The sequence below is a fragment of the Actinia tenebrosa genome, unplaced genomic scaffold (genome assembly GCF_029948245.1).
Source record: "Actinia tenebrosa isolate PJP-AT-01 unplaced genomic scaffold, QUT_ActTen_1.0 PGA_scaffold0__85_contigs__length_37466705, whole genome shotgun sequence".
Lineage (NCBI taxonomy): Eukaryota > Metazoa > Cnidaria > Anthozoa > Actiniaria > Actiniidae > Actinia > Actinia tenebrosa.
The window spans coordinates 30155769-30175827 of NW_028292569.1; the positions used below are offsets into that span (position 1 = coordinate 30155769).

General features: G+C 34.9%; 1 protein-coding gene and 1 pseudogene across 1 annotated transcript; both read left to right on the forward strand.

The window, feature by feature from the left end:
• Nucleotides 1-1048: 1048 nt before the first annotated feature.
• LOC116294982 (uncharacterized) lies at nt 1049-2877 on the forward strand (annotated as a pseudogene).
• A 4848-nt stretch (nt 2878-7725) lies between these two features.
• LOC116294981 (uncharacterized) lies at nt 7726-10970 on the forward strand. Its single transcript, XM_031702683.2, has one exon. The coding sequence runs from the start codon at nt 8689-8691 to the stop codon at nt 9967-9969; it is 1281 nt and encodes a 426-aa protein (XP_031558543.2). The 5' UTR covers nt 7726-8688; the 3' UTR covers nt 9970-10970.
• Nucleotides 10971-20059: the final 9089 nt, after the last annotated feature.

A 20059-nucleotide genomic window follows, 5' to 3' on the forward strand; every position in this document is an offset into this window, starting at 1 on the left:
GTTCGTATAGCAAAACTTTTGATATCATATTTCGGCATAGACTGATGCAGAAGTCGTAGTTTTAGCTTCGATGTTTTATTAAGGATGCTAGTTACTATTCCCACAATTTTTTTGTCTATTTAATAAAGGATGCCTCCTATGCGTCGGACGGAAAAAGGTTACATCATAAGACGGACGGACGGACGAACAGTTTATACCAGCTGAGCGGTGAACGTGGCGCGCAAAGCATGAGTGGACTAAATGATCGACCCTATGCATTTGTGCTTGAAAGAAAGAAGCAAACATGCGAGTAGAGTGAAATCGTTTTTATTCTTTCCTTCCATATTTCTGCTTCTTGTAGGCACGTTTATTATATTTTAGTCAAAAGAAAACAGAAGAATAGGCAAAAGTTGGCTTATGCATAATACCTTGGGAATGAGGGCCGGCGGCAAAACTGCTAAACGCGGCTAAATCAAATTTCACCGCTCATCTGGTAGGGCTAATATAATGCATATTGAAGTTTTTCAGCTACCGAACATCTATTCAAGCTACCAAGCAAAACAATTCGTCATTCTTCATGCATGTATGGAAACACTCTCCAAATGCCCAGAATATATTAACTACCCAGAATATTCCTCGGTTTTAGCTTCAATGTTTTAACCTTTTTGAACCCGACAACGATTTTTGAGTTTGGTGTAGTTAATGTCTAAGAATATACTAGTAAAAAAGTAAGATATTTTTGAATCCTTTTCTATTTTACTGGTTACAAATCAGCATATTTTGCCTTGGCTAAGGACTTTAAAATTTAATGAAGCATCATTCAAAAATAAAGCTGTTGGCTTGAGCCCAAAAAACGATTTAACCACAAAAAAGCCCACAGACGTAAATAAGAAAGACATGCTTATTTTCTCAATATCTATGAAAAGAAAGGAAAAACATTGACGAATCAGAGAATGGCGTTCCAGTTGCCTCACGAACTATAATGATAGTATCAAATTATCTTCCATTAATGTTATACGATGAATAATGAATTAAATCTACGGTTTTGAAGTTTCTGGTGTTAAATTGAAGGTATTATACTTTATCTTAATTGAATGTCTTGAAATCTTGGCTGCATCTTTCCATAACTGTGTGTAGTTCGCCATAGCGACAAAGCCAATACCGCTGTGACATTGTTTAGTTCGGGCTTCAACGTACTTTCTTGGTAACTGTGGTATAGTTTTTGGTTTAAGTTAATATAAATCTCAAAAGGAGTTCTACGGTCGTAGGAAAGACGAGGAAAAAATATAACATGGCTTATGTAAGGGCTGTTATCTCGACAAGAGAATACAGATTGCGGTGAGACCAAAGAAATTTCATTTCAGAGGCAGGTTAAAATCACCATGTAAAGGCAACGATTACTGGTCTTAAAAGCAAAACAAAATGGATCGAAAGAAACTGAAAGTTACCAAACAAAAGAGTGATAGCTCCATCGCACTCCAAAAAGGTCCAAAGTCAGGCAACCAGTTTCTACAGCTTGATGTCACCACTCTAAATTCGAAGTCTTTGTCTTCGCTCATCAAGGAAAGTAAGCCAGAATCAAAAAATGTCGAAACGCAAACTGAATTTGAAGATATTGTGGCTTTACATTTAGAGGCACTGAAAGACGAATTTGAGCGGGAAAGGGCCGAGTTGGAAGCCGAATTAACCAAAGAGAAGAGAAATCTAGAGGGAAAGCTGAGAGATTACTATGCAAAAATTTTAGAAAGCAAAGATATTTTGATAAATGATCTGACAAACGAAAAGGACTTCTTATGGGAAGAAATGAGAGATCTAAGAGAATCTTGTCAAGTGGTTAATGGGAATGTCGAGCCAGCTGAATCAAGTACTGATGATCTCGAATGGGATCATGGGAGTGACAGTGAAATCAGCAGAAGATTAGAAAAAAAACGCGGCTCAGAGCGAAGTAAAATAACTAACTTATCTTTAAGTACTCAGGTTAAAGAGACTCTTCTTTGGTCAGTTATGAAACTGCATAAACAGAATTTAATAGAGAAATACCAAAAGGAGAAGCAGGCGCTTCTGGATAAAATAGAAATTGAAAAAGATTTGATTCGAGAAGAAATATCATCAGAACTGGAATCAAACTACCAAGAAGAAATAAAGAATCTACGAGAAACAGTTCACTGGACTACAAGAGGTACTTGAGTGATATGAAAAGCCAGAAAAGTGAACTTGCAAAGATATTTGAAGGAGAAAAGAACGCTTTGAAATTGGAGATTTCGAGAAAAGAAGAGGAACTGAAGCAAAAGATGGCCAAGAATATGCAGCGAAAAGTTATCCAAGCTCATCAGGATTGGTCAGTTACTAAACTGTGAGCTTACTGCGCTGCTATTTTCATAAACATGCGAACTCTGTGTCTCCGAGTTGCGCTCTGAAATTTGGTTTTGCGCTGCCGCCAGTCAAAAATATGGAAGGTACCGACTGATTAGGTTTGATTGACAGCAGCGAAAAGACCAAATTTCAGCGTGCAGTTCGCATCTACAGAGTTCGTATGTTTATGGAAATAGTAGTGAAATATTAGTTTTTTGTCCCAAAGGAGAGGACGCCACATGCCCCCCACCCCTTACCCCCTCCCAATTTTCCAATTTGGGCCGCTACGCAGGCTATACAAGTCTTTATAAAATGTCTTAATAAAGAAATCTGGACAACTAGTCTTGACAGTTCCCGAGACAAGCACGATGAAGGCTTACCTCTAGTGTGATTGAAATGCTGAAGTAGAAAATGCTGGGTCCTGGAAAATCTCTTTGTATTAAAGAAAAATTACAAACATTTATACCCTAGCAGGGTTAAGTGTGAAAATGTTTTCGAAGAAAAAAGATGTGAATCTCTGATAATTTAGTGTCGTGCTAAAAGACTAAAAAGACGATCTTATAGTTTTAACAAAATATTGATTAAAAATCTACGGTTTTTATGTGAATTCAAGCAAGGTCTATAGAAAAACAACAATAAAATAAATAAAACATATAAAATAAAATAATATATGTAAAGTAAAACATATAAGTTTGAAAACCTCAGAAAAATATAGTTGAAGTTTTAGGGAAAAAATCTATTATCATTATTAGTGAGCACAATTTTAATATTTGCTAAAAATACCCACAAAAAGCGTTGAGACAGACGACGGTGGAGTTATTCAACTATGGGAAAAAAATTAAATAAATGAAATTTACTAGGAAAAAATATTTAATATTAGTCGTAGAAAGATTATCGACATTCACTGATTTTGCTGTCAAAACAGTATTGTGCTGCACGTTGGCTGTAGGTTAGAACCTTGGGCGTCTTGGAGTATGGATTTGAACGAATGCGGTTCTGCTTCTTTTCCTTCTTTTTTAATGATGTACAATCGTTTAGACTATTATCAAATACAAAACTCGCACCGATGCGAGGCTTAATTTGTGAACAAAGGGATCTGGCGTGACTCAAAGTAATCTGGCGTGATTCAAAAGTCACGAATCACGCCAGATTCCCTTGTTCACAACTTAAGCCTCACATCGGTGCGAGTTTTGAATTTGGTCTATGGTTCGCTTCTTGTAACACACAAGCGTTTCAATGTGACGCTTCGTGCATAATGCTTAGTGAATCCTGACAGGATAAACGCATAAATAAATTAAGAATAAATGGACGGACTGACGAACCCGACGGACAGACAGACAGATATTCAGACGGACAGGAATTTTGTGTTTGCGGTAGTAGATAATAATCCACAATAAAAACACAGATTGAAAACACAGATTACATCAAAAACCATATCAGCTTGATCTGTTTATATAACGACTAAATGATGGTCGTTTTATCTAAAGAAAATCCTCCAGTCTTTATCAGTCTTTTATGCGTTTCGATCCCTGGGGGTGCTCAGACAATGAAACCCTTATATTTTGATCTGATGTTTTCCGTTCCCTTTGAGTATTAAATTATTTTACTTGTGCCCCAAAGTGACATAGAAACATACTACCTAGGGGATAACATGTGGACTAAAATGAGAAAATACTAACAAATGTCGTGTGCATATGGAACATTTATTGTAGCGGTAGTGTGGGTAAGTAAACATCAAAATCTAAAATCTTTATTTGAAAATAAAAGACTGAGAATTTTGATTTGAAGACTAAATTGATCTTTATATCGTGCTCAAATTGCAATATGGATGCTGTATTAGCTAAGATCTAGTAATTGCTGCCGGAATAGGAAAAAAAGTAGAACTGTTCCTCGCAAAGATTGAGGTAAACTGCAAGATAACAAAACAGTTATTTTGGCATTGAAACTGCATACCATAGTTAATCGATTAACTATGTGCGTACCAATCTTCAAGGAATGATGACTAATCTGCGCGTCTTCTGCAGAGCTTTTTGTAATACACGTGGGTTAAAATCCAATACCACTGACAGTTAGATTTACTTCTATTAGTTATACAAATGGTAGTGCAGTTATAAGAGTATCCTGGTTCTACCAGTCAAGACGCACAGCTTCTTGCATACTGCAAATTTGGCTGGAAAAAAAGGGAAAAAGGAAAACTTCATTTAGTACGTTTTTAGGTAAATAAAATTATAACTAGATCATAGTTTTCAAAAACTCATAGGTAACTGAACGAGAGATTGGGGAGGGGGGAGGGGGGATGGTTTGCAAAGACAGAGCAAATTTTAAAACTTGCACGTTCTTGATCTTTCGAGCCGGATCTTAATTCCGACATTACCAAACATTTTACAATGAGATAAAAGGCTTGCTTCTTCAAGTGATTTTACAGAATCTTCAACCACAAAGACGTTGATTAAAAATCTAGATAAATCATTGAACCTTTTGATTCATGTTCTTTATCCTCCTTGTTTCCCTTGTATTAGTGTGCCTTTTAGATAATGTAATAAATCCATTAAAAATATTGCCTCGCAAGATACCCAAAAGGAGTTAAATGAACTTAAACTGTTCTCCATTTTCATATTTAATTTGGTCATGAGCTGCTTAGACCGTTTATGACGTCAACAACACCATTAACATGCCCCACAGTGGCATGACAGTAGTAAATCAAGCTTATCTGAGTAAAAATGTTAGCCAATCAGAATCGAGAAAATTAGCAAAACTGATTGTCTTGAACTTATAGATTTCCAGGCCACGGCCAAATGAAAAAAAAAAAAACAACAACAAAAAAAAAACAAAAACAAACAAACAAAAAAAAAACGAAAACAAAAAAAACAAAAACAAAAACAAAAACAAAACAAAAACAAAAACAAAAAAACAACAACAACAAACAAACAAACAAAAAAAAAAAAAAAAAAAAAAGGAAAAAAAAAAACGTTGCTAATAAAAGTTTGATAACAGTGACACAATAATTAATGCGTCTTATTTCTTTTTATGTTGATGTTCTAATGGCCTTTATTTTGCAGGCTTTATGACATCTCAGTTTCTCGATCATTGAGCATTTCTAGCCATCACTATTTGAGATTCAGCTGGACGTAAGAGCACGATTGCCGAACAAAAATTCTGAAAAGATACTGATGCTAAGAGTTATGGATGAAAATTTTTGATGTTGTCAAAAATATAGTTAAAGGTGTAGTAAAAATGTTTTAATATAATTGATATGAGTTTTGTTTAAACAAGGACTAAGAAAATAACAAAGCATGATTACGTCATATGGTTAATTTGAAAGAAAATACTTAAGTAAAAGTGACTATATGAAATAAATTCAGTAAATTACTCGAGTAAAACAACATTTTATACGTTTTTTAACATGTTTTAAACATCATATAATAGGAAAATAGGAAGGACGAAATGAATGAACGACTAAAAAAATTCACGTAAATCATTGAATAAAAGGAACAGAGATAGACAGAGAGAGAGAGAGAGAGAGAGAGAGAGAGAGAGAGAGAGAGAGAGAGAGAGAGAGAGAGAGAGAGAGAGAAAAAAAGCAATGGAAAAATTTCCACTGTTTCTACTAATCTGTTACAACTGATATAATACTTAAGCTTGTAATTATATTATATTATCTATTAGCAAAACCAAAAGACATTGGTAAGCTGCTTGCGATTAATGGGACCTAAGTATTTAAAGCACTTGATTTTTTCCCTCGGCCAATCAATGGTTTACTCTCAACATATATTAATATATATATATTATTTATATATATCAATATTTAGTATTTGAGGGCCATGAGTTTATCAGTTCCCACTGTCAAATGTCCCCTCTTGAAATAAAGTTTTTATTATTATTATTACTATTATTATTATTATTATTATTATTAGTAGTAGTAGTAGTAGTAGTAGTAGTAGTAGTAGTAGTAGTAGTAGTAGTAGTAGTAGTAGTAGTAGTAGTAGTAGTAGTAGTAGTAGTAGTAGTAGTAGTAGTAGTAGTAGTAGTAGTAGTAGTAGTAGTAGTAGTAGTAGTAGTAGTAAGGTGATTAGCAAAATTGATCCAGTGGGGGAAACAGGAGAATGATTGATTTGTCGAGATCGGTATATGTTTTGGAATCTTTTAAAACACTAGCTACTTATAATAAATTCAGTTTGGTACTTATATATTTTTTTTAAACATTTTTTTTCGCCACAGGAAGCAAGCTAAAAACATACATAAATATAAAATATTCAAAAATATTCATAAGAATGATTTCTATAAGTTTTTTAAAATATCGAGACTGTTATTGCTGTTAACGACTGAAAGAGTACTAGTTTTTGCTGTTTGCATTTTTCTTGGAAATTCATATTTTCTGAAAGGCCTATCTTCAGTGTTTTGGAATGACTACATTGGCACATATATTAGCTATTTTTTTTTCTCGATCATTCGATTTTACGCTCTTTATTTTGTTTATCTTTTACTATAAAACTGAGAAATTTAAATGTCACTAAATTATTTCTACTCATTTTTAAAAACAGAAACAAAAATGAAGTACACGTTATTGACGGCATTGATTGATTTACATTTCAATCTTATATTGTTATTCTAGAGCAACCCTCAAATCCCCAAATAAAAGTGTCGACTTTTCGACTGAAACGCACGCTCTGAAATCGCCAGAAATGTCTCAAAACACTCTTGTACGTACTAAGGTAGTTGGTAATATTGGTATTTTATATTAAGCATCCGCAATGCGTCATCCAATCATTAAAACATACACATTAAATTTTCAATTTTAGTGTGTCATTCATTTTAGCCATCGACCAGGCGTTGGCTATGGTCAGTGGATCGAACTGCTTAATGAGTGTAACTGGTGGCTTAGAGTTACTTATAAATATATACTCAAAAGATAACAGAAGAATGAGTCATTTATCTGATAAAAGAACAACAGAGTGCTATAGATTTTCGCACAACGGGAGGAAAGAGTGACAGTCTTTGTACCCCCTCGAAGTCATTGCAGTGGAACGGATAACATGTATAGCTATTCAGTAATTTGCGGCCACCTGCTAGCAATTTCAAAACACACCAGAGCTCATGTCATATATCTGTGAACAGAATTATAACTCACAAATAGTAAAAATTGGTGCAATTCAAAGTTTTGCAGGTCTACGGTCCAGTGAGGTCTGCTGAACTTAATAATTCGCCTTCATATGGTATGCACTCCAATCAGACATCTATCAAAGCTTAATACGTACCATATGTATAATTCCAGTTAGTAAACGGATTAGTATGGGATTATTAAAATTAGAATTGGAAAATACCTAGAATGTTCAATTGAGAAGCGAGAGTTTGGCAATCGTTCGTAGATGAGTCTACGTCAATGGCATTATTCAGTCTAGCTTCCTATTTTGATCGAAGGCGGTTAACATTGAGTCACGTTTTGTACCAAGTAAGAATCCTATTGGATATACGCACCAATGAATAGCCACGAACATATCTGTCAAATACACTGCATGTCTATGTAGATTGAGATGGTGAAAGCCAATTGCATTTTTATGTGTGTAAAAGGTTCTACTTCATTCAGGCTCAAACATCACAGAATTGGCACTGGAGAAAGATATTATTTACAAGAAAAGGGAAGTAATAACGAGAGCATAAGCTTTAGTCAGACGACAGTCGGACGACTTTGAATAATAAATAACAATCGGTGAGAAAAATCCAATTCGAATTCGAATTCCGAGAAATTGAAAAAAAAAATTTTTTTGAATAACTGGATGGAAAACCAATAAGATGAGATTCGTGTGTAGGTTATAATTGAGGAAGCGAAAGAAAAATAGGAAATTATAATTTTAGATCGTCTCAGTTGTTGATTTGAGTCTTAAAAACGCCCTGGCTTAATCATAAAACTGAGTAATTTATATGTTAAGCACTTGAATCGACTCAATCTAGACAAAATATCTTGAACAGGTTTTGTACTGAATCAGCAAATGCCGAAGTTTCATATCCGGCCCTTCCAACCGCGCACGGCTCTTATGCTAATTTTCTCAGTCTTATAAACTGATATTCTAAGGATTCGGCTTCCACGTATGCTGGACAAATGTCTTCTAGGTTGAATTTTAACGGGTCTTAAATTTTTAAAAGACTTAGAATTGAAAATTTTTTCTGTTCGTTTTATTCAAGAGGCGATCTGTCTGCGGTGCCCGGGTTTGGCACGTTTGTATGCGTGCGCAAGTCGATTGAAATTGTTTATATTTGAAGACAATCACCAGCTGATCAGTGATCAATAGAAGAATCTCCATTCAATCACAGTAAACACTACTTGTGCAGTTGACACTATATGTGACTAAAGACTTAAAGATGGAAGATTCGAACGCCGAAGCGACCGAAAATATCGAAGTAGATTCAACTCCAGATGATTCGTGTGATGGCGAACGAAAATACCTTGAAGACAAGGCAGAGATTGTTCGTGGGTTTCTACAGGAGCGAGAAATTCTCGAACGAGCACACGAAGAGGAGGTGGAGGAGCTTCGATTTTCCTTCGAGAGCGAGAAAGAGAATATACTTCAGGCTTTTGAGTGTGAGCGTGAAGAAATGCGAAGGGCTTTCGCCAAGGAGAAAGAGAAAATACGCTTCGAGTTCCAAGAGGAGAAGCATGTCATGAAAATGGCATTCGAAGACGAGAAATTAAAAATCGTTAGCTTGCTGGAGAAAGAGATAGATGAACTGAGGAAAGGGTTTGATAAGGAAAGAAAGGAAATGCAGGATTCCTTTGCTAAGACACTCAGAGACAGAGATCACCATTTTCGACTCGAGAAGGCAGAAATCGAAGGCAAAGTAAGGAAGGAGATCGAGCGAGTACAGGAAGTCGAAGGCGAAATCAAAAGCGCTTTACTCAAAGGCCTCGGTGACCTAGAAAATGTTTATTTCGACGAAACAGCTGTACTAGAACAGTGGGGTAACAACGAACAACCAGAGGCTGATATGTACTTGAAGAGGAACTCAGAAACTGGTTTGAAAATCGATCGAAAGCAGCTATTTCAAAACATGGACGAAGAGAAAAACAAAATGTTTATGTATCACTCAACTAGGCAGAGCGAACTGGAACACGAGTTCTCAGGGGAGATCGTAGAGCTTCAAGAAAAATTTAAAGAGCAGAAAAAAGACTTGATGAATATCTTTAAAAACGAGAAGCAGGAATTGGAAGAAAAATATCGACGGGAGAAGGAAGATATCCGATACAAAATCGAGACAGAGTTTCGCCGTGTGCTGAAGCAAGAGCGTCTGAAATACGACTCCACCTTTCAAGCCTATGAACATGATATTACGATGCTGAGATATCAGAAAGAACAGCTTGAGCGATGCTATACTCTTGAAATGGAGAAACTACAGTTTAAGTTTGAAAGGGATCGTCTCGAAATGGAGAAAAAGTTACAGCGAGAGAAGAGAGAATTTAAGCGCCTTTTTAAGGAGCACTACGCTAGGAAGTCATACAACGAAAGGTCAAGACTTGAATGGCTTTTGCAGCAGTTTCATTTAAACGATTCCCAGTTATTACAAGCGAATTCACGATCGAGTTCCTGTAATGAGATTTTTCGTGGTTCTAACTCTAGTTTCACATCAGGATCAAGTGAGTTGTAGATGATTTCAGCAAAGGATTCGATCAGTACGACTTGGTATTATAATTCGTTAATCGAATACTGACTAACGTGACGTCAGTCAATCTGTCTCACGCTTGACCTGAGCTGTGCATAACAAAACTTCAAAATCAATTTGCTTTTCATTACAAAGTAATGAATTTTTCTCGGCAGAACAAATGTGTACAATATGGATAAAGCGAACCATGGTAAATTCAACAGTTCTGACAATATAAAAATATTATCTTGCTTCAGCGAAGACAGAAAATATGCAAGTATAGTATATTGTTATATAAGAATATTCAGATTAAAACTGACAGCCAATTACTTACGAAAATAAATTTGAGAAAGCTATTAATAGTTAATAACATTCATTGATAACTCGATTTCTTTCTAAAATTCTATTTTTTTCTCTCTTCAAAAATGAAAGTTATGGATATAAACATCTTAAAAAAAGATGAAATTTATTTCATAGATTTATGTATATATATTTTTTTGTCCGAATTTCAGATAATATAAAGATTATTCATGAAAGAATTATTAAATTGAATGAGTACATTGATGTAAATATTGTATTAGGATATGGGAATATATCAGTAGAAACGATATTCAATGGCCAAAAAACATAAAAGGTTTTTGAGGGGTTTTTTTTTTTTTGGTGTATTTGTCTCCCATTTTAAAATAGACTCAAAAATCTAAAAACATAATCGAGAATTCAATGCAAGCTTGGTGTAGATCGTTTTCTAGTGATGCTATCGAATGATTTGGATTATCCGTCTTATCGTTATCGTAAAACAAATTTAAATTTGATTAGAATTTTTGAAAACATGGGATCAATGAACTTTATTGTATTTTATTGTAGCTCTGCTGCTGTATTGGTGATGGCATTGCGACCGGAAATGGAAAAAAAAGAGCCTGAATAAATTACATTAAAACAGATAAGGCCTGAAGCTAGTGTGGTTTTGTCTTCTGTATTAGTTGATAACATTAAAATTACTAGTTGTTCTTTCGGTTTCATTTATTTTATTTTTTTCCTTTTCTACTATTGATTTTAACTGCGATATATTCGTTCTTACTTACATTCATTTTTCAATTTGTCGTTTTGGGTATAGCTGTAGAAAGTGAATTCTTTCTTGAGGGTGCCAATAGCGTTAAATTATTACAGTTAACTGACATTCGGCCGAAAAATTGGTAGTTAACAGCCAGACAATTGGGGAACCCCATTGGCTTTTTTTTTCTTTTTTCATGGTTGTTTGTTTTACTTTTTCCGAGTTAATTGTGTATACTTAGTGTATACTTAGTGTATACTTAAAAGTCAGCCTTTCTCCACGAATATTAATGAAGAAAGCTATCGATTTCATATTCTCAACCATCTTCACTTGACACCAAGCAATTTAAAAGTTATTTGTATTTATGAACAAAATAGACATATTCATGTATTGGGCTTAAAAACAATAGAGAGGATTTCCCCGGTTTAATCGCTTACCAGCTTACCATAGAGGAGACAAAACGTACAAAACAGCAACATTTATCATGATTAAAATTATCAACTCATAATTGAAAGCAAGAGATATATAAAGGGTCAAAGTTAATACATTTGATGCATACATTTTGACCCTTTTATGTATTTCTACAAGTATATCAAAAGTTTATCAAAAATTATTGGAGAAGTTCCCAAATATTTTTTTCAGAAAGCCCTAGTGATAGGCTTTTGATATACTTGTATAGAAAAATTGGCCCTCGGACTTGAGCACAGTTTTCCATATCCGGACCTCCTGGCCGGTAAATAACACATATATATGGCAGCCTATATTTTGTTAAAATGGCTAAAAATAATCATTAACTATTATTTAAAGCCAATAAAGCAATAAACGTACACTTTCGGTTCTGTAGTATGGCAGTGTTTCCGCAAAACAACATACCAACATTCTGTAAGACACTTCCGGCAACATCCCCCTCCCCCAGGTTCTATTTTATTTGCTCCTTGCATGACAAGGGTAATGGGCAATTTGAACACCTTGCATGACAATTGCCCTATTTCACTATGACGTCACTGCTTGTTTACGTGGGGGATAGAATCGCCCAATCCAATAGAAAATTCAACAAAATTTGCTCCTAGTGAAACAGTTTAATCTAGAATGGCTTAATTTTCAGATATAGTATGTGTTAATATGTACTAAAAAAATATCCTGAGCGTTTGCTGGCTATTCTACTTCTCTTCGTGGATTGATACGGGTTTTAGAACAATTTTCGGTGAATTTGCGTTGATTTGACCCCCTCCGACGACCATGATCCTTTGCGTTTAACACTATATTGTTTTGATGTGACGTCATAGTGAAATAGGGCAATTTAAATTTTTATCCTGTGCAAATCGAAGCATGATATTTGAAAAGACCATGCACAAAATTAGCAAATCGAGAAGGTATGGAGTGGTTTTGTTGAATAGAGCTGAAGTTACAGGCGATCAAATTCGGCTTTTTAATTTTTTTTACAAGGGAATATATGTAGGTGAGCAAAAGCTTGTCACCAATATACATTCCATGTTAGCCTGCGTTGCACTTTTATCAAAACCATTTTAAACTTTCCTGATTTACTAATTTTGGTTTGCCTTTCCAAAAACTAGCTTTTTATTTGGTTTGAATTTCAATTTCAATGTCACGTTACTAAGTGTTCATCTATTCCCAATTAATTGTAATCGAAGTTTCAGCTTTGTTTGCTTAAAGAGTAGCACAATTTTCGCTTTCTGGCTTACGAAAAACTTTGACTCCAACTGGGTTATTCGAACTCCAATTCTCGGCAACGACTTCACCAATAGATCTTTGAAAGAAAAATAATAAATCCAGCCGCTGGAGGGGAGGTTCTGTTACCCGTGATAGGCATCTTGGAAGCGCTAACACGGATATTATTACGGAAGAATTGCCGAAACTGTAAACCAAATTCTACTTGGAAAAAGAATGACAACTAATCGCATCTGAAACTCACAGTATTATGAAGCTTGTTATTGTAAACAAGATGCTTAATGCGAGTCCTTCGTGACCATGAAAGGGGCTTTTCTAAGCTTATAAGCTTCCAGTCATTGAATTATTCTGCACTTATTATGTTGTTGTGTCTGGCAGCGTAAGTCACAACACTGTAGGCCATGTTTTGCTGTGATGAAATTCTATACTAGTCTGTGTATATAATGGGTCTCCAGCTAACCAGTTATGTTCCATGCAAGTAACTCGGCTTGGGCTTTTGTCAATTATTCTTGTACTTTCCAAGATGATTTTTCCCGTTTTCTCAAAGCCACAAAAGCCATTATGCCAACGATAAATGTTTGTCTGAAATACATCCACTTTAGTCTGTAGCTGTTGCGTGACGTAATATTCACACATTGCCAAGATATTATTTGTTGTCCAGTGCGCAGGCTCGCTTTAGATGACATCATACAATAAGAGTACTTGCTATAAACGCCAAAACAACAAGGTTCTAAATTGTTTTTATTCAAAGCTAAGATTCAAAGTGAATGCTGGATATTTGGAGTTTGAAACGCGGACTGTAACACACTTGGTTTTCTAACAACATAAACTGTTGATTTGGTTCTGGTAATCCCCATGAACGTCTTTGTTGCTCTTTTGCTAGACTTATCAGTTTTCACATATACCCTAGTAAATCTTACCAATTTTATCAAATATTATTGACTTTTCTTTTAAACTGAGTAGCTTAGGTTATCAGGTGTTTTCCCTGTTAGATATAGTCATAAAATGTGTAGTTTCTTTGCACGAATTTAGCATCCCACATTCATAACTATGATCGCAATTCCTCATATATTTATATGAATGACGCTATCATTATTTGGGAACGCGAGTGCAGTGGAGAGGGCCCAGTCACCGTATTTCGCGCTCCCCTTCACGGACTACACACACGGGCTTCAGTCAGTGGCCAAGGCTTGTTGGGCGTGTGCGGGTCCGTGTCGTACATCTTTTCGCTTTTCAAATCAAATTGACATAAAGTTGTCGGCCATGGAAAACTTTGTCAAGAAATCTTAAAAAACAAAACTAGCCCCCTGGGATGGCTGGTGGAGGGTTGTTTACAAGCTTTTAAGTGGGAGAGAGTGGGATAGTAATAAGGTCGAAAATGAAGATCGCAAAACAAAGGAAATGATGTAGTGCATTTCGATTACATCCTGGTATTAATAGACCCCTTTCGAATTCCAAATTACCGCTGTGTTTCTTGATTACAGACTCATTTGCACAGGGTTAGCCTCGAGTTTGTGCAGAATATTCACGTGTTCCAGTCAAGGTCCGTCGAGTTTCAAAATGTTTGTATTGTTGAAGTCGTGCATTCTTTACTTTACCGTTGGTATTTGTGAATATTTAAACACTGATACGAGGCTAACCCTGTGCAAATGAGTCTGTAATCAAGGAACACAGCGGTAATTTGGAATTCGAAACTGGTCTATTACGGAGGACATTATTTTATTTTCACATTTCAGCTTTATCTAAATTGGGCTCCCTGTGCGTCAATTCATATACCAGAAAAACCGTTGTGTGCGTGTTTTTATTGTCATTGTTTGAGTATCATTTTCGATTATGATGAATTCTGTGCTTATTCTCGAAACGTTCTCTTATCAAAAAATAGTGTATCTTTCTCACGCATGAAAACAAATGAAAACTGGTAAAATTGAATCTCAAAATCTAGTAACCTTAAGTTTTCAAGCTTCTCGAGAAATAGTTAAGGCTCTTATGAAAGGAATGAAAATTTTTTAGTAGGGCGCATATTGAATTAATTTATATGTAGCTTTCCTTTCGCTTAGTTCATGATTTCTTTTTCACAGTTGCAATAGCGCAGCGCAGCCGTGACTTCATAAAAACGAAGACAAAGACGAAATTCGGATAAACAAACTTACAAGTTTACTTTCAGCAGATAATTTTCACAGCCGATCGTAGTTGATCTTAGTTTACATGGGTTATTATTGTAACTTTAAGTAAAAATAATAAAATCGGTTCGTATAATCCTCGTAGCGGTTAAACAGAATGCAATGTTTGTCCGAATTTTGAAGCTATTTTTAGGATCAGCGCGCTGCGCTATTTGCGCCCATGCTTGCATCGCTAGTGAAAACCAGGCTTTACATTCCCTTCAATTTTGGACAATTTTTTTTCAATTTCAATCTAATTATTTTTAAGTTAGTGCAAGACTATTTTTTAAACACATCATAGTTAATGGATCGGAATGGTTGGGAAACCTATTGTTATATGTTTTTGTTCGACTGTATCCATTGTTATATGACGTTAACCCTGCACAGAGAAAGAAACGTTGCTCCGTTTGTTCATAGTATTCGGGAATATAGAAGTTTTTAACCCTAAAAAACGTTCTAAAATACTTATTATTTGTTAATTAATCCTACATGATTAATACAATTTGTTTATTGAAAAGGAAATTGCCTTTTTTCATGCTTTCTTATTTATCATCTAGTAACTTAACTGCATCTGCACGTAAATATTTATTCGCATGGTTTTTGGTCATCGAATGAAAGTTTTCACTTTCAAAATGTTCATACATGAAAATAATAAGGAAATGAGTATTTCAGCCATACTTGCTTTGGTCCATTGTGCAGGGTCAGTATCACGTGATGGGTACGGTTCAATATCAAACGCAAAGCAATAGCTTTGTTCTATGGAGTTTCCAAACCATTCCACCCTATTAACTATGAACACATAAATGAATATATATTTTTGTTTCTGTTATTAAAAAAAATGTTTTATAGTCAAGAAAAAACATATATTTTTATTTGTTTTGTGCTTCATTTTAAGTAGTTTTACACAATAAGAAAAGCAATTTTATCTCGATACATATTTTTATTGTTACTGTTATATTTAGGTTTAGAAAGATGTCAAATAGAAAAGGGTCAAATAAAAATTCAACGTGTATACCTCTCTTTAGTATAAATACACAGGTGATATATTTTTAGTTCGGCTGTCTTTAATTACAGCAGTCAACGAAAAAGAGCATGTTTAGACATTAATTTACGTCACGTGATCTGTTAACTCCGCCCTTTCGTAATCACTTGGCAACATAGTGACAGTGACTGAAAGCTGGTAACCCTATAGCAGAAGCACGCAAAGGTTTCTTAGAAACGAAAAGACACCGCCGGTGAGACAGAGGAAACGTTTATGACTGTGAAACAGTTTTATTATATTTGCACATAGTTACTTAGAGCAACTTAGGAAAAGTTCAATTAGACAGTTCAATGGATAGTCAATTTCGGTAAAAACAGACTATCATAACCCTTCTAATAATTCGCGACGCCATTTTGAATAATTTATCGATGACATCAAACGCGGAAAGATTTAATAGGTTCAAGTGGGTATATATATATTCTAAAAGAACAAAAATCAAAGCAATTTTATAAGTAATCACTTGACAAAATGTTTTATATACAAATCATGCTCATATTGAGTTTCATTCATGCGAACAAATATATTTAATAATTGAGATAAAACTTGTTAAGACATTCTTAAGAATAAGTTGCATTTTAGACTCAAGATATGTTGAGGCATGTTAGCTATAAAAGATATAAGGCATTGTCAGAAGAAAACAGTCATTATTTAGAGACTAAAAGCGTATTATTATTTCAGTTAACTTACCTTGTCGCATGTACAACTTCGATCAGCTGGAGTCGCAACAATTTCTTCTTCGTCTCCAACCAAGACGTTTTTAAAATAACACGTATAGAAATTTGGAACATTCACAAACTGAAGTAAAAGCTCTAATAAAAGCGCTGAGTTACAAGTGGCGGGAAATATATATAACAAAAGGCTCATCTTTCCGCGTTTGACGTTATCGATGAATTATTCAAAATGGCGCCGCTAATTATTAGAAGGGTGTATAGGAGATAACGTGTGAACGAAATGGGGGGGACTGGCATTTGAAAATTAAGAGGCAATGTCCACAAGAATCGAACAAATTCAAGAATTCGTGGCAAGGGTCCAAATAACAAATTCGCTCTTCTTTTAAAGTTAGATAGGCCATTATTAGATATGAATCACTGGGTAGTTGGTTTTCGAAAATATTATTTTATTTCCGAGAAAACGGCCACAGAAGAGGTTCGACCGAAACCCAAGCAAGAGACGCTCAAGAGGAGTGAAAATGGACAAACTTTGGACAGAGCGCGCGTAAAAAATAAACCATCCATGACAATTTTTGAACTTTCTTCTTAATGTATCACCCTTTTTCGTTCATTGGACTGGATTTCAAACTTATTGGGAAAGGGACGAATTTTTGGCGAGGGAAAATAGGAGGCCTGTGTTTACATATGCTAATTAGTTGCCTTAAAAGAAAAATAGATTTAACTATGGGCAAGTTCTCTGATTGAAATAATATTTATGCTGCAAGTTGAGGAAGAATAGACCTTTTCAAACCTTTAAAGATTGATTTGGGGAAACTTATTTTGACTGCAAAGAAACCTGTTGAATTTGGTTGAAATACATACGAGAATCACGCTTCCCGAATCAACGCAGGACTAAGGATTTTCGTAAAGATTGCCATGAAATTTACCCTGAAAACTTAGAAATTATTGTTCGTGCCGCTGTTTGAAAGTCCAGTGTGATTTGGTAAAATTAAGGTCTAGAAAGGTTTTGGGATTGTCGGTATATGAGCAAAAAACACGATCTTTGGTGATTGCGTGACCGACGTCCGACTTTATGTTTAGAAGTTTGATTTAACTGTAAAATTCACGCTAAAAAATACGATAGAAACCGCGTTCTTTAAATAGATTTATAATATTGTTTAAGCCAAATAAGTTTTGGGTCGATAGAAAAGCTGAAAGAAAAACCGTAGTTTATCGTGATGTTTAGAAGTTAACCAGAAATGTTTCCTGGTAAATGTGACATTGATTCACTGCCATGTTTAATTCATTTGGTCAATGATTCCTTCGTTTAACTCGAGTAGGATATTTATATAGTTTCTCCATCTTTCAAAATGTTTGTGTACTAGATTTACAACTAGGAATGTTCTTTAAGTCAGTCCATGAAGCAAAGCCAAATGGAGCTGAATTTTGTGACAAAGGCACCCCTTGGGCTGGTCCAACTGGCCCGTCGATTTCATTTGACCAATTTTTTCAAAATTTCAAAGGTCTATGAATGGTTTTTTTCGCCAAGGTAAAAATTTTTTAGATGTCGAGTTCAAATAGCAATAAAATTCCTTGTAGTATTCATTTAAATTAAGAATCTTGACACTTGCAATCTGCTTACTTGTTTTGTTACGCGGAAACATCTCCCCGTTATCTTCCTTGGCTACACTGTATTCTCACTTTCGAAATTCGATATTACTTTGCGGATGCACTTCCTCTTCTCTCTACCAACTTAAATTTTGAAAATCTCTTGCATGTTTGTTTTTAAACATCATGGTTTTAGTGTGTACACAACCAAACTCAACAATATTTGCAATCAGTCGCTCTAAAAATCATTGACCTTGGGTCAAGTAATCATTAGGCGGCGTGATGTATGCATATATAAACTAACTGTGGAAACCGCTTTTTCATCGACCCAACACTTATTTGGCTTAAACAATATTATAAATCTATTTAAAGAACGCGGTTTCTATCGTATTTTTTAGCGTGAATTTTACAGTAATCAAACTTCTATAAGACGTAAAGTGGGATGTCGGTCACGCAATCATCAAAGATCGCGATTTTTGCTCATATATCGACAATCCCAAAACCTTTCTAATGGAGCTTAAAATTTACCAAATCACACGGAACTTTCAAACAACGGCACGAACAATAATTTCTTAGTTTTCAGGGTAAAATTCATGGCAATCTTTACGAAAACCCTTAGTCCTGCGTTGATTCGGGAAGCGTGAGTTTTGCATATATTTCAACCAAATTCAACAGATTTCTTTGCAGTCAGAATTAATTTTCCCAAATCAATCTTTAAAGTTTTAAAAAGATCTATTCTTCCTCAACTTGCAGCATAAATATTATTTCAATCAGAGAACTTGCCCATAGTTAAATCTTTTTTTCTTTTAAGGCAACCAATTAGCATATGTAAACACAGGCCTCCTATTTTCCCTCGCCAAAAATTCGTCCCTTTCCCAATAAGTTTGAAATCCGGTCCAATAAACGAAAAAGAGTAATACATTAAGAAGAAAGTTCAAAAATTGTAATAGATGGTTTATTTTTTACGCGCGCTCTGTTCAAAGTTTGTCCATTTTCACTCCTCTTAAGCGTCTCTTGCTTGGGTTTTTTAGGGCCCGGCTTAGCTTTTGAAACTGAACAACAAAGCCGGGGCTTCTAGATCTCGCTCACTAATAAAACACTTGAAGTTTCACCAGTGCTTTTACACATAACTTTATGTTTCTAACCATGCCAACCTCGTTAATGTAGAAAGACTAAATCCTTTATGAGAGATTTTGAACGAAGATCCGGTGTTGTTTTGTCATATTATAAACGTTATCTGTGTCAACAATGGCTTTCAAAACAACGATTGAATTTGTCTGCACTGTTCCGCACATTTCAGCCTTTTAAATGAAGATCGCTTATATTTCCATATTTTTTGAGAGCTAAAGATCCTGCTTGATTTCTGAAGCTGCATTGAGAAAACTATTATACCAATATTGTTGCGAAATATAAAGAATTGGAATGTCCTTCTACCGACCGTGACACCAAGTGATAATATTCTCGACTTTCACATTCCCATAATCCTTTGCGTCTTTGGTGGGTAACCAAAGGGTAAAAACCCTCTTATTTTGCTGAAGGCTGATCAGACAATTTTGAAAATACTTTGTTTGGTGTCCAAAGATAAAATGAAGAAATAAAAAACAGAAAAAGATAGAATCTTGAAGACGTTTAAGGTAAATTAAAAAAAAATTTTTCGTAAGTCAATACATTTTCTGTAAGACCAAAACTCTCGAGCAAGCACTTCAAAACTTCAAGTGTTTTATTAGTGAGCGAGATCTAGATGTGTTGTTCGTTTCAAAAGCTAAGCCGGGCCCTAAAAAACGGCTTATTACGGCAAATTTGACCGAACATAAAAATCGAAAAAATGATTTACCCAAGCTAATTTTTTTTTAAACTGAAGAAAAACTCCTCATCTTTAAATAGCTTGAAAATAAAT